The sequence below is a fragment of the Carassius auratus genome, chromosome 9 (assembly GCF_003368295.1).
Source record: "Carassius auratus strain Wakin chromosome 9, ASM336829v1, whole genome shotgun sequence".
NCBI classification, from domain to species: domain Eukaryota; kingdom Metazoa; phylum Chordata; class Actinopteri; order Cypriniformes; family Cyprinidae; genus Carassius; species Carassius auratus.
The window spans coordinates 21,955,370-21,969,802 of NC_039251.1; the positions used below are offsets into that span (position 1 = coordinate 21,955,370).

The window sequence follows — 14,433 nt, forward strand, 5'->3', positions numbered from 1 at the left end:
AAGCCACTGTTAAGAGAGAGCATATAAAAAATACAGATAACCATTTTAATAGGGTCATCTTATTTTTGGCTTGAAATATCAATCATTTTTTTGCCATATGACCCCTTTAAAGAATGTTTGAGCTACTTACATCGATTAAAACACAGACATACAGAAAAATGTAAGATGAAAAAGAGCACAACGGTTTATCATCATTGTATCGACATTTATTTCCTTCTAAAGTTTTTCCAACAGTGTATACAAAAGCATCAAATTAATATAAAAGGTTCAAAAACAGCTAAAATATAAATATATCTAGCGTCAAATAATCATGTGAACCTACAAGCTTAACATCACTGAATGACATTTCCATGATCTCTCCTATCTTCTAAACATTCGTGTCCCAGAGAGCCTTGCTGAAATCTGTACAGGTGTAGGATGAGGTCCCGAATCTCCTCCCGTTTACCGCGCACCTGTTGTCGTGGAAACCAGCGCTCCAATCTCAATGGCAATTCAAAGTCTACCACAGGGTCCTTAAAGATATACAAATAGCACTGCGATCAAAAAAGACTCTTACACAGATTTGAAATTGAATTGAGTGTTGAATTTGGAGTGTAATTGTACCTGTAAAAAACTTTCTGCATATTGTAGCAGATAAAGGCCACAGTCACTGCTGTTGTCCTGTAGGGGGACTGCACAGTGGAACCCTACCATGCTTTCAGCACTAAAGTCACGATAACCACCTCTTTTTGTCTGCCACTCCACCTGAAGGTATCTAAAAAAGCACATCAAAATGAATCATGTCATTATACATCTATAAGTCATAAATAAAGACCTGCTGCACTAGTATTATTAACATAATACAAGTAAACAAGTAATAATTTTAAAGATAGCAACAACAGCAGTGCTTAACATAAATGTGAGATTAAGTTTGAGTGTATTAAGTTCGCAAACACTCACTCGCGCAAGAGTTTGAAGATGCGTTCGTGAACCGACAACTTCAGGGAATCCATGATGAGAATGCATGGTCTAAAAAAAAATAAAGAGGAAAAATTATTCTCAAAACTCGTGGTTAAAATTTTTTCGTTTAATAATGTTAGTTTTAGTTCAAAAATAGTTGTTTGTCGTGCAATACATTAGCAGTGAAATCCCTTTCCTGAAAGCCTGCATAACTGCATAATAAATACATACAGTCTTGTTCAAAATAATAGCAGTACAATGTGACTAACCAGAATAATCAAGGTTTTTAGTATATTTTTTATTGCTACGTGGCAAACAAGTTACCAGTAGGTTCAGTAGATTGTCAGAAAACAAACAAGACCCAGCATTCATGATATGCACGCTCTTAAGGCTGTGCAATTGGGCAATTAGTTGAAAGGGGTGTGTTCAAAAAAATAGCAGTGTCTACCTTTGACTGTACAAACTCAAAACTATTTTGTACAAACATTTTTTTTTCTGGGATTTAGCAATCCTGTGAATCACTAAACTAATATTTAGTTGTATGACCACAGTTTTTTAAAACTGCTTGACATCTGTGTGGCATGGAGTCAACCAACTTGTGGCACCTCTCAGCTGTTATTCCACTCCATGATTCTTTAACAACATTCCACAATTCATTCACATTTCTTGGTTTTGCTTCAGAAACAGCATTTTTGATATCACCCCACAAGTTCTCAATTGGATTAAGGTCTGGAGATTGGGCTGGCCACTCCATAACATTAATTTTGTTGGTTTGGAACCAAGACTTTGCACGTTTACTAGTGTGTTTTGGGTCATTGTCTTGTTGAAACAACCATTTCAAGGGCATGTCCTCTTCAGCATAGGGCAACATGACCTCTTCAAGTATTTTAACATATGCAAACTGATCCATGATCCCTGGTATGCAATAAATAGGCCCAACACCATAGTAGGAGAAACATGCCCATATCATGATGCTTGCACCTCCATGCTTCACTGTCTTCACTGTGTACTGTGGCTTGAATTCAGAGTTTGGGGGTCGTCTCACAAACTGCCTGTGGCCCTTGGACCCAAAAAGAACAATTTTACTCTCATCGGTCCACAAAATGTTCCTCCATTTCTCTTTAGGCCAGTTGGTGTGTTCTTTGGCAAATTGTAACCTCTTCTGCACATGCCTTTTTTTTAACAGAGGGACTTTGCGGGGGATTCTTGAAAATAGATTAGCTTCACACAGACGTCTTCTAACTGTCACAGTACTTACAGGTAACTCCAGACTGTCTTTGATCATCCTGGAGGTGATCATTGGCTGAGCCTTTGCCATTCTGGTTATTCTTCTATCCATTTTGATGGTTGTCTTCCGTTTTCTTCCACGTCTCTCTGGTTTTGCTCTCCATTTTAAGGCATTGGAGATCATTTTAGCTGAACAGCCTATCATTTTTTGCACCTCTTTATAGGTTTTCCCCTCTCTAATCAACTTTTTAATCAAAGTACGCTGTTCTTCTGAACAATGTCTTGAACGACCCATTTTCCTCAGCTTTCAAATGCATGTTCAACAAGTGTTGGCTTCATCCTTAAATAGGGGCCACCTGATTCACACCTGTTTCTTCACAAAATTGATGACCTCAGTGATTGAATGCCTCACTGCTATTTTTTTGAACACACCCCTTTCAACTAATTCAACTAATTGCCCAATTGCACAGCCTTAAGAGCGTGCATATCATGAATGCTGGGTCTCATTTGTTTTCTGAGAATCTACTGAACCTACTGGTAACTTGTTTGCCACGTAGCAATAAAAAAATATACGAAAAACCTTGATTATTCTGGTTAGTCACATTGTACTGCTATTATTTTGAACAAGACTGTATATATATACAATTGTGTTTTTTTTTTTTCGGACTATAAGTTGCACCTAAAGAATAAGTCGCTTCAGTGCAAAAATACGTCATGTCGAGGAAAAAAACATATACAAGTCGCACTGGACTATAAGTCGCATTTATTTAGAACCAAGCCACAAATTAATTTGACATGAACCGAGAGAAATGAACCAAGAGAAAACATTACCCATTACCGTCTCCAGCCGCAAGAGGGCGCTCTATGCTGCTCTGTGCTCCTGTAGTCTACACTGGAAACATAGAGCGCCCTCTTGCGGCTGGAGACGGTAATGTTTTCTCTTGGTTCATGTCAAATTAATTTTGATAAGTCACACCTGACTATAAGTCGCAGGACCAGCCAAACTATGAAAAAAAGTGTGACTTTTAGTCCGGAAATAAAGCAACATGATTATAGAAAATTAAAATTTTAAAACACCAGAAAATATCTAAAATCCATTATATAGTATGCAGCACAATTTTTTTTTATTGAAAAACCTAAACTATTATCTTTCCGCGCACTAAATTCTCTACATTATGTACAAATGTTTTATATACAAAAACAAATCAGTTCATTTAAAAACACACACACATACCTTTTACACACAACAGGTCTCTTGCAGGTTTTTTCCGTACAGTTCTACAGAAGGAAATGGTTCTGCTATAACTTTTCATGTGCAAACTCCATGTCCACATGACATTTTATCCAATCAAATGCAATTCAACAAATTACATTTTCAAATAAAGATTTCTGACTAGCAAGACCTGTTATTAAAGTTGATCTGACTTACGGGAAGATGAAGAGTCGTGCTTGACTTTATACAACTCTCATCTAGATTAAGAACAAATGTTTGTCTAGAATCATCAAATGATTATTTTAAGTAGTAAGCATACATAAATTAATAGTAAAGCATTAGAATTAAAATTTCAGTCAAAACTGACACATCTTACCTTTGTCCTCCTCACTATTGGAGATATTCTCACCATGGATCTCACCCTCAGGCTCAACCAAACCTTCATCTCCATCACCCTGCACAGAGTCTCTTCCGTCCCTCTTCACATACTGTGGCTCCTCTAATCCAGGAAAACAGATCACCACGAGGTACCAATGAGCTCTGAAACAAACATAAGACATGATATAAGTCACTTATAAACATGATATGATACACACTGGTATATTCAAGGTACAATGAAAGCCCAAACCTTTTATAATGTCCATAGAGAGCACAAATTAGTGAAATTACAATAACTTTTTTTTAAACATCCAATTAAAAATCAAACAGCTCTAAAAACACTGGCCCTCAAAAGTAAGTATGGCTTAGGTGTCCAAACACTATTTATATAGCTGATACTCACTCTTGATTGACAGGCACAAACAGGAAGTCTTTGTCAAAGATGTCTACATGACGCGTCCATGTCCTCACACGCTGATGCCTTCTGACCTGAGCTCTGATGGACAACCAAAGTTGCAAAAACAAAAACCCATTAGTAACAATAAGAATTATTGTGTGTATTAGTGTGCCGTCTAACAAATACTCACGGTGTGCTTGTACTGTCCTCATTAGCGTTGTCTCTGCGTGTGAGCTGTTTATAGAAAAAACTGCTGAAAACATGAGATCTGTCTACAGATGCTTGCGGGGCCCTTTGCACCAGAAGATACCTAAAAAACACGCATACAAGATATATATTTATATATACATAGAAAATACTGAAAGAGGACTGTTTGAGAGTCTTGGAAGCAAAGATATATCTAGTGTTACAGTGATTTCAGGTTTATGCACCTAAAAACATACACTACAGTTGCCACTGCAATTAGCCTATTTGTAAAAAAACACTAGTGCAAAATATTATTGTAATTTAAAAATAACCATTTTCTAATAGATTGTATTTTAAAATCCAATCAATTCCTGTGATAGCAAAGCTGAATTTTCAGCAGCCATTACTCCAGTCTAAACTGACACATAATCTTTCAGAAATCATTCTAATATGTAATCATTGAAAGACTTATTGACCCCAAAGATTTGAATGGAAACATATTGTTAAAAACATTAAATATTTAGTTGTTTCTCACATTATAGCTTCATATAGGCAGTTCTTGATCAGAACATGTTGCAAATTGGATCAAACTTCATGCTGCTAATCAAAACTCTCGGTTCTTCATCCCACTCCTTCCCAAATAGCGGTGTCTAAAAGCAATCTTTAGTTTTCTTACTTGAGGTAGAAGTCGATTATGACATCATTAAGAAACTCGCCACTGTCCAAACACTCCAGGTCTTCTGTCGTCACGGTGATGGCTCCTTTCGTGGGCGGAGGAGGGAACTGAATCAATCTAAACAGAGTTGCATGAAAGTCAATTAGGACTGAATTAAACTGGTCAAAACTGACAGTGACATTTATAATGTTTCAAACTATTCTGCAGGAATATTAAGCAAAACAAAACGTTTACAGATTGATTTCTCTTGTGCACCAAATCAGCATATTAGAGTGATTTCTGAAGGAACATGCAATATTAAAGACTGGAGTTATGACGCTGAAAATCTGGCTTTGACATTACAGAAGAAATTATATTTGAAATTTTTTTAATTGTAACAATATTTTCTAATTTTATTATTTTATATTGCTCAAATAAATGCAGCTTTGGTGAGCAAGAGATTCCCATCAAAAACGTTAAAAGCTGTTTTACCTGCGTGCCGGAGCACAGTGTTGGTACGGTGTCCATTCTGGCCCAAGTGTAGGAGCCAAAGTAACACTGTATGAGCCCTGAGCTCTACTGTGGCAAAGCGTGTAAACTGGCTTCAAATGAACATCAGTATCCTGAGCCTGAAACACACACTCAATCCATAAAGTTGCCTAAACAATTTGTTATTTTTCTCTTATAATCGCTATTTCTCTACCTATTCCACCCAGATCAAACTAATCTGGAAAAACAGATCATTCAAAAACCACCAGACTGACATACAGAGGGCCTGTAGAAGTGAAAACTGTTCTGTATTTTATATTTAACAATATCATATAATTGATATAATAATTAAAAATCAGCCTAATAATTTTTAACTAAATTACTAACATTAAATTTGAACCACGGGGTAAAGAAACTAATTTGCAAACGTGAAAAAAAGAAAAAAAAAAGAAGCAAAGATACATTCACAGCAGATCCATCAGTGCTGGTTTGAGGATCAGTTTCAGGCGTCAAAAGCTGCAGAAGGTGTGTTTCCTGGGAGCTCTGAAGCACTTCCAGGCTTTCTGACTGTGTGAGAGGGGAGAGGGGTTCAGAGGTGCTCTGATTCTGGACCATGTCAAGTAAAGAGGCCAAGAGCGCACTCTCAACACCAGTTACAGGTTCAGCCAAACACAGCAACACACACGTACTGCCTTCAGCTGTAAACACATTAAACATAAGGAGAGAGAATATAAAAAGTAATGTCATTGCTTTCAAAAATAAAAGCTATATTAACAAATATATAACAATGCATAGCAGTATTATCAGTAATCAAGAAAGCAGACAGGTAGCTGACCTGGACATGTGTCTGGCAGGATGACGGAAAGGTCATTGCGTAATCTGTGTGCCTGGTCATCAGACAGCCAAAAGAGGACCAGAGAAGGGGGTGGGATCTCGTTGTCCTTAGCCAGGCCACACTCACTCAGTACAGGCTCATCCCATACACTGTATTTACACACATTAGGCGTCGATATAGAAATGCTCACTGAAAAACCTAAACAAACAAAAAGGAAAAGAGCTTTAAAAATGTATAATAATATATGTTACACATAGATATTACCGATATCTAATAAAATACCGATAAATACATGTTATAGATTTATTAAACCGTTAAATAATAAACTTGAATGCAAATGTATAATGTTCACTTCACCAGAATGTTTCTAATAATAATGTTTTTTTAAAATGTTTACCTCTTAATGAAAAGGTGATCTTGTCTGTAGTGACCTGAAAAATTGTATGTTAAAAATCAGTGACACAAACAGTAAAGAGAGGCATGCTAGACTGATACACTTCTTTTTGTAATTTCTCTTTATGTAAACCTCAGCTTGAATCATGATTTGAATGATTCAAAAATATGTGGCACCTGGACCACAAAACCAGATATAAAAAGGAAAAAAAATTTTTTATTGAGATTTATACATAATCTGAAAGCTGAATAAATAAGCTTTCCACTGATGTATATTGGAATCTGAGGGAGCAAAAAAAAAAAACTAAATACTGAGAAAATCTACTTTACAGCTGTCCAAATTAAGTCTTTAGCAATGCATATTACTAATCAAAAATTAAATTTTTATATATTTTCAGTAGGAAGTTTACAAAATATCTTCAAGGAACATGATCTTTACTTAATATCCTAATGATTTATGGCATAAAAGAAAAATCTATCATTTTGACCCATTCAATGTATTGTTGGTTATTGCTATAAATATACTCTTGCAACTTAAGGTTTTGTGTTCCAGGGTCACATATTTGATCCCTCCAACCCACCACATCAACATAGCACCCTCACCTTCATACTCTCACAACTGGCACTAACTCCACCCATGTGAAGGGAAGACAGCTGGAGCTCTACCACAACTGAGCTCTGACAATGAAAACATACAGACACACATCAGCGCCAGTGTCAGGCTGGAACAGCCCCCGTTAAAATAGATGTTTGGTTTTTTTTTTACATTAAGATAAGCTATTATGAGACACCATAAAATCAGCTTTATAGTATTTAGTAATTATTTAGTAAATAAAATGAATTATCCTTGTCCAGTAGATGGATCACTAAAAACTCTTACAAACTGATCTTCTATATTCATGTCTTTTGCACCCTCCAGTGGCTGGATGTTCAGGGAAGAGGCTTCCATCTCTTTACTTTCCTCTTCTTCCTGTTCTTCTTCCTCTTCACTGGACAGAACAACTAAGCAAGGCAACGATGGAATTATTGTCTTCAAATAACAATCATGTAAAGTTAGAAAAAATGTCTTGGTATATCTGTGTGGCATGTAAAAATCAAATAATGTTAGATATTTATTAGTGAAAGGATATTTACCAATTACACTTCCATTCAAATGTTTTTAAAATGAAGTCTTTTATGCTCACTAGTGCTGTATTTATATGATCAAAAAATACTGAATATTCACTTACTAAGCTCAGATGGGGTGAGCTTAGAAGACTCTGTGTTGTAGCTCCGCCCCTCTGTTGTCCCAGAGGCGGGGTCTGAGTTGGGAACACGTTCACCTGAAATGCTGTCCATACGAATTCTTTTAATTTCCGCATCAAACCCGACTGAGAGGCATAGCACACTTTCTCTCGTTCCATCCACTTCCTGCACCACCTCTCCATTCCTGAGCCAGTGATTTTCCATATCTTCTGAAGCACATTTTGGCCATTCTTGTGTTTCTCTCCTTTCTTTCTTCTTGCGAAGGTGCTATAGAATCAAATGTAGATTAAAAAATGATGATCTACAATAAAAACGTATAATATTTGAATCCTCAACAAATGTACCAAAGAGATGTTCCACATCATACTGTATAGTTTGCTTTGATATACCAATAAATGATTTAATAATGCATTTAATTTGATTTTAAAATGTGTTTTATTCCTGTGATGGAAAAGCTGAATTCTCAGTATCATTACTCCACTCTACAGTGTGACATGAGCCTTCAGAACTCATTTTAACATACTGATTGGTGCTCAGTTATCAAAGTTGAAAACAGTTGTGCTGCTTAATATTTTTGTGGAAACCATCTGTGATACACTTTTTCAGGATTGTTAGATTTTTTCCAAGGTGTACAGATCTTACCTCGCTACCTGATGTTTCTTCCCTCAGATTACCCCGGCTTGCTAACGATGAAGAGGGGCTGTGTAAAGACTCACATCCAGAGGATGGTGCTTCCTCATGCTGCAGAGATCCTTCAAGAAGTAATACTTCCGTCTCTTCAAAAGTAGATGGTTTGGTCTGTTCAGGCAGCTGTGGCGAGTCACTTTCTCTGGTTGAACAGGAGTTACCTGATACTTCAGATGACTCTAATAGTTTCAGTGAGGAGTTCAGTTGTTTGGATTTCAGATTTTGGATTTCTTTGTGTGGACATGATTCATCTTCAGTGGATGACTCAGTCTGATTATGGGATGGTGAAGTGGCTTTTGGTCCAGTCGAGTCAGTTTCTCCTCTTTCTGTTAGACTGGTGCTTCTCTTGTCTTTGAGTGCAGCTGTCGAAGTCAGCCTTTTGCTCTCTGATTGGTTTGTCTTTTGGCAAATCTGCCCGCCACATCTCAGCAATCTCTGCCCGATCTCTGTCTGAAGGACATCTTCTAAAACCACCTTGACTTGGCGTCTATAGGAAATAAGTACAAACACAAATTAAATATAATTACATAAAAATCAACTAGACTAATGCAAAGAACAACAAGCACTGTAGCTCCTTAAACATACTTACTTTACTTGCGGATCCATAACTACTAGGCAGAGAGTTTAAACACATTTAGGACATCCTGCGCAGCTGTTTATTGACTTATCTGGTTAACTAATGGCACAGCAACCATTTGAAGTTCTAGCAGCATGGGCATGGAATGAGACGGGTCAACATGCACAGATGGTGCATGAATGATAAGCAAAAGGGTTTAGAGAGGGAGTGTAGATGTGAGCTATATCATGCAAAACAGGATTCCCCTCTGCTATTTTGAAATAAAAGTCTGATATAAACTTTATAAATATATATTCTAATGCTTAGAATGCAAAACACTCTCCCTAGTTCACACAGGTTGTTTAATGAAACTAAACTGAAAAAGTCTGAAAATTACAAGCATAACACATCAAAACCTAATCGGTATTCAGCAACTTTATTACTTTAGCCTCTTTGCTAAAACTGACTTGACTTAAACTGTAAGTGAACATCAGGGAAAATAATACAAAAACTGCCTAGAGGAGCATACACAAAGAAGCTGAGCTAGACAAATCATGTATGATTAATACTTGACAAAAAAAAAAATCTCAAATACATTTTTTAAATACATCAGTAAAACACATCTCTGAATAAAATCGTTGTCTATTAATGTAAAAAAAAAAAAAAAACAGTACATTCCAATAAAAAATGTTTAAGAGTCATTGTAGATTTTGTATGATATCCTAAAAACTACTTGCTATGAAACACTGCAATCATGTTGAAGTATTTAATGAGTGCGATGCATCACTTCCTTTGTCAGGAAACAGGTGGTGGATTATCAAGAATGTAAAGTAATTCAGTTAGAGCCCTCTGAAATCTGCATTTGTTTTTCAAATACATGCCATGTTGAGTGTCTTCCCATAAAATATCACATATGCAAGTCAGCTGGCCGACATCTGCGTAATTCAAAACTACATATTTCATGTAATGCAAGGAACAGCAAACAATATTGTACGTGTTTATACAACCACTTAACATAATGTTTCCTATAAGTGATGAAGAACAGGCTTCACCTTCAGAATCTGATGGATAATGTAGTTAAGCATGTTACCTTTTGATTTCCTGCCGTATAGTATGCTCTTGATCACTTGATGTACCATTTGAGGCCAGCTGTGTCCAGTGGATCTAACAGTACACAAGAATACAAAGCCAATCAGAAACTAATCAAAACATCAAGAGAGCACAGCTCAAATTGTTCACAGAGGTTTTAAGTAGTCAAACAGTCCACTAGATCATTAAAAAAAATAATAATAATTATCTAAAACCAGATAAACTCTATGTTAATATGCCAAATGAATTCAGTGTGTGGTGGTGACTGTATTGTTAGGAAAAATAAACTATACAATTCCGTTAAAGAATGGTTTATTCTAATCACTATTATTATTAATGAGCATAACTATTCATTAAACACTAGTGTATTTTATCATATTGATATATGCACTTTGTTTTATAAAAGCAATAAGGCACGTAAAAACTATAATTATAATTATAGTAGTTTAATTGAAAAGAAATGCAGTTCTTTACTAGAACGTAAAAATAATTTTTCAACAAATGCACAAACGATATTTTCATCATATCATAGTCACCTTGGAGTGGCTTTTATTCCGATCTTTTGACATCTCTGTATCCACACGCTTATCCTCAGCTGTGGATACTATCCTGGGGATCTTAAGAGGACTTTCGGCCTGGGACACATTAAAAGAGGTTATTTTACTCTTTTGGATTTAAGTAAAAACAGTGAAACACAGTAAACACCACTATATAATGTGTGATGTCATGCATGGACATACCTGACAGCTGTCACGTTTGATCTCAGGTGAGAGGGTAAGAGCTCTCCTCCGGTCCAGGGAAAAATGACAGGATTTACGGGTTTTGTCATGTGGCATTCTGCAAACAGATGAAAATAAACAAAGACAGGACAGGATCAAAACCAAAATATAGCAGTGTAACCAGTCCTAAAAGAGCTGAATAAGATGCATTTATATCATAAGATGATTTTCACTAATAGCCTGAATCAAAATATCATGCACATTATCTGCCAATGCACTGAAACAATCAACATTAGCACACATGCACATTAAAAGTGCTCCTAACTGGCCTGTGGCTAAATACAATGTCCTGTTATACCTTCATCTGGTTTCAGTTTTTATATATTACACCTACTTTTTAAGTCCCGGAGTTAGTTTAAACCGTGGAACATGGCAAATGAAGATAATTCAGCCGAGGAACAGAAAACGAGCACATGAATATTGGAATTATATTCCTCGATTAAAAACTTCCGCCACTCGCAGGAAGTCGCACGCTCTTCTTCGATGTGAAAAAAGCGTGATCTTGCAAGGTAGTGTGCGCCATCTAGCGTCATGAAGAATAGGCTACGTTAAATTTAAACCAGTCTATGATATAAACTAACGTAAAGTTGTGAGGTTTAATACAAATGTATGTACTTGGTTTTTAAAACGTTTATTTATTTTTATTTTTTAAACACATTGACATTATACGGAGTAAGTTCTCTGTTGAAGCTTTTTCATGTAAAGCTGTTTTATTGTGTGTTGGAATAGCAGTGGAGATTTGGTCCCATTCAGACATAAGATCATCAGTGAAGTCAAACACTGACAGTCAGCAATCCAGTTCATTCCAAAGGCTTTAAATAGGTGTCAGGTCTGGCCTTTGTTCTGGTTTACATTTCCACAGTCAGTAGAGGGGCATAAGTCATGCTAACACTCAAACTGATGTATAATACATAACAATATAAACTATAAAATTGTATATATTTTTGCTTAATTTCATTTCTGTTTTATGATTCTTTTAAAGCTAGGGTGGACAGATCTAACGGCGTTACAAAAATAAAGACAATTTCCAAACAACATTTTTTGCAGGTCACAGCTCTTGGGGATATATAAAAGTGAAGCCCTGTTTCAACAGGTATAAGTAGACTACTTTCGATAAAAGGTCCAACATATTATTAGAAATACTTTTTACTTAAAGTTTAACTCACCTGTTGAAAGGAAACACCACAAGTTAAAACACATATTTAATCAGATTTCTCCATCTTGTAAAAACACTACCAATGATTATCCTTGTTTTACCTCTCTGTGTATTTTGGCAAGTCTTCAAATTTTGGCTTGCACTTCTGAAATGAAATCTAAACTTATTTTTCCACATCATTGGCTAAAGATCCTCTAAACATTATTCATTTATTTATTTTCTCTGATTTACTTTTTTTACCTACTGTCACTACAGTATTGTTGTGAATTACTGTGTAGAGTGTGTTGTCAAACTGAGTGTGGGTTCTGAGGTTAGAAAAAGTGTATGTTCACTCTCCCCACTTACATTTCCTTCCAATACTGAGAGCTGAACCCATGCCTTTTTGGTAAGTCTGTCTGTGTCTCCAACCATTTACCCAAGACTGAGGAGGTGCCTAACCTCAGTGGCTCCTGGGCACTGAAGCAAATGGCTGCCCACTGCTGCGCCCTCACAGTGTGTGTGTTCTCTCGTGTGTGTTTGTGTCTGCACAAATTCCTAATATGAGTCACCACACTTGGCCTAAATGTCTTGTTGTCACTTGAAAAAAAAATATGTCACACAGTGCAGAAACTGGTTAAGATTATGTTTAAGTTAAGTTAAAACTCGCATGCTTATTTCACGCTTATTTGCAATCCTGTAAACTAAAGATTATTTTGCATCACATATGGACCCAGTAGATTATTATTATTATTTAATATATATATATATATATTATATAATATATATATATATATATATATATATTGCTCATGCTGTGATTGATCACTATGACACCCTGACTATTAGTTTAAATTCCACTTTAATTTCTGAATTAATTTATTGGGATGAAATACATTATAAAAAAGACATATACACATTTTTTAAAGAAACATGTTTAGTAAATCCTTTAGAGTTCATTTCTAACCTAGTGGAGGAATGATGTCAATGTGATTTTGTCATCATTAAAATACAGCTATGTGTTTATCTAATTAAAGAATATAGCTTCCTAGAATGGACAGAACAAATATACCAGAGATTACAAAACAAAGCTAATTTAAAAAAAATTTAAAAAAAAAAAAAAAAAAACAAGAGAACAATGACTGGACCATTTTATTAGTGGTTTTTATCATTACAAAAATTACATAATCTTATAAAGAGCGTCAGATGTTATTGTTACTAACAGCGATATGTCTTCAATCAGTGTACAGTCAGTTATAAATACAAAAGCTGCAGGTAAACATCAGATCTGAACCGCCCCTGAGTCAGAGGTTGATGAACAGACCTTCACAAACTACAGCTGATGGGAAACAGAAAAAGAGAAAGAGAGAGGAGCAGCAAGTGTTGGCACCTAAGAACAAAACGTCACGCAGAGCAAAACTGGACTGATGTCAGATCTTTATTACAATCTGCCTTCCCATTTTTAAAACCTCTACTTAAAAGACCAGCTTAGCTGGCCTTTTTGAAACACTAGCATCCAAAACACAACACATGCTGGCGTCCAGCAATGCAGTTTTTTCAGCCTCCATTGTGCCCAGAATTGCTTCTGCGTGACCTTTAACCTCAGGAACCACATTTCTCCATAGCTGTCTCTGTAGATGCAGATGACCCTGCAGCACCCTCAGGCTCTGGAGCGGCCATTAATGCTGCGTCTGATGCATAGCGCTCCTTTTTACCTAGAAACACAAACACGTCAGACGACTTCAAATATATATTGATTTGACCACACCATTCACTAATGTACTTCTGTACTCTGACTCACTCAAGACAGGCTACAGAGTAATAAAACACTTTCACCCTATGGTCTTTTCTTTATGTTTCTGGGTTTTCTCTGTGTGTGTCTGTGTGAGAGAAAGAGAGAAAGTTAAGTGAGTATACCTCACCTTTAGCCAGACTACATGGTGTGAGCACAGGTTGTTCTGCTTGCTCTCCCTCTTTGAGGGCAGCGCGGATCTTGCGCACCACGTAGACGCTGGCTGTAGGGAAATGTTACAAATTAAACATCATACAAATACACGAAACAAAATTCACTATGGTGATCCTATAAGGAACAGTTCTTTCATAAAAAAAAAAAGCATGAAAAAAATCTTCATTAAAACCTCATCATTTTTTTTTTTACTAAATGCAGTGTGGTAATACCATACCTGTAGTACAGTGCTCATATCAGATGGTTGGACTTTTAACTTAACCATGG

At 36.2% G+C, this 14,433-nt stretch overlaps 1 protein-coding gene and 1 long non-coding RNA gene across 4 annotated transcripts; both read right to left on the reverse strand.

The window, feature by feature from the left end:
- Positions 1-184: 184 nt before the first annotated feature.
- LOC113108743 (sentrin-specific protease 7) lies at positions 185-11,557 on the reverse strand. 3 transcript variants are annotated; one of them, XM_026272032.1, is made up of 21 exons: positions 11,403-11,557; positions 11,030-11,126; positions 10,826-10,924; positions 10,291-10,364; positions 8,600-9,131; positions 8,035-8,224; positions 7,593-7,714; positions 7,316-7,390; positions 6,717-6,750; positions 6,320-6,517; positions 5,947-6,182; positions 5,488-5,624; positions 5,017-5,133; positions 4,345-4,464; positions 4,161-4,253; positions 3,756-3,919; positions 3,596-3,636; positions 3,401-3,444; positions 940-1,008; positions 604-754; positions 185-512 (listed from the first exon to the last, which is right to left on the reverse strand). In XM_026272032.1, the coding sequence occupies exons 2-21, from the start codon at positions 11,123-11,125 to the stop codon at positions 333-335; spliced, it is 2,772 nt and encodes a 923-aa protein (XP_026127817.1). In that variant the 5' UTR covers position 11,126; positions 11,403-11,557; the 3' UTR covers positions 185-332. The 3 variants fall into 3 exon arrangements, with proteins under 3 accessions (XP_026127817.1, XP_026127816.1, XP_026127818.1); XM_026272031.1 differs by having other exon boundaries at positions 7,942-8,224; XM_026272033.1 differs by lacking the exons at positions 10,291-10,364; positions 10,826-10,924; positions 11,030-11,126; positions 11,403-11,557 and adding an exon at positions 9,234-9,363 and having other exon boundaries at positions 7,942-8,224.
- A 1,777-nt stretch (positions 11,558-13,334) lies between these two features.
- On the reverse strand, positions 13,335-14,267 carry LOC113108744 (uncharacterized). Its single transcript, XR_003292808.1, has 2 exons — positions 14,123-14,267; positions 13,335-13,915 (listed from the first exon to the last, which is right to left on the reverse strand). It is a non-coding gene; the product is annotated as an uncharacterized LOC113108744 (long non-coding RNA).
- Positions 14,268-14,433: the final 166 nt, after the last annotated feature.

Bases quoted from the DNA above. Each gene is read 5' to 3' on its own strand.
- LOC113108743 (XM_026272031.1), bottom strand. From the start codon at position 11,125: ATGCCACATGACAAAACCCGTAAATCCTGTCATTTTTCCCTGGACCGG. The intron at 7,391-7,592 runs GTAAGAGTTTTT...TTTCATTGTCAG, and splicing joins TGAATATAGAAGATCAGTTT to AGCTCAGTTGTGGTAGAGCT. The intron at 1,009-3,400 runs GTATGTGTGTGT...ATTTTTTTTTAG, and splicing joins AGACCTGTTGTGTGTAAAAG to ACCATGCATTCTCATCATGG.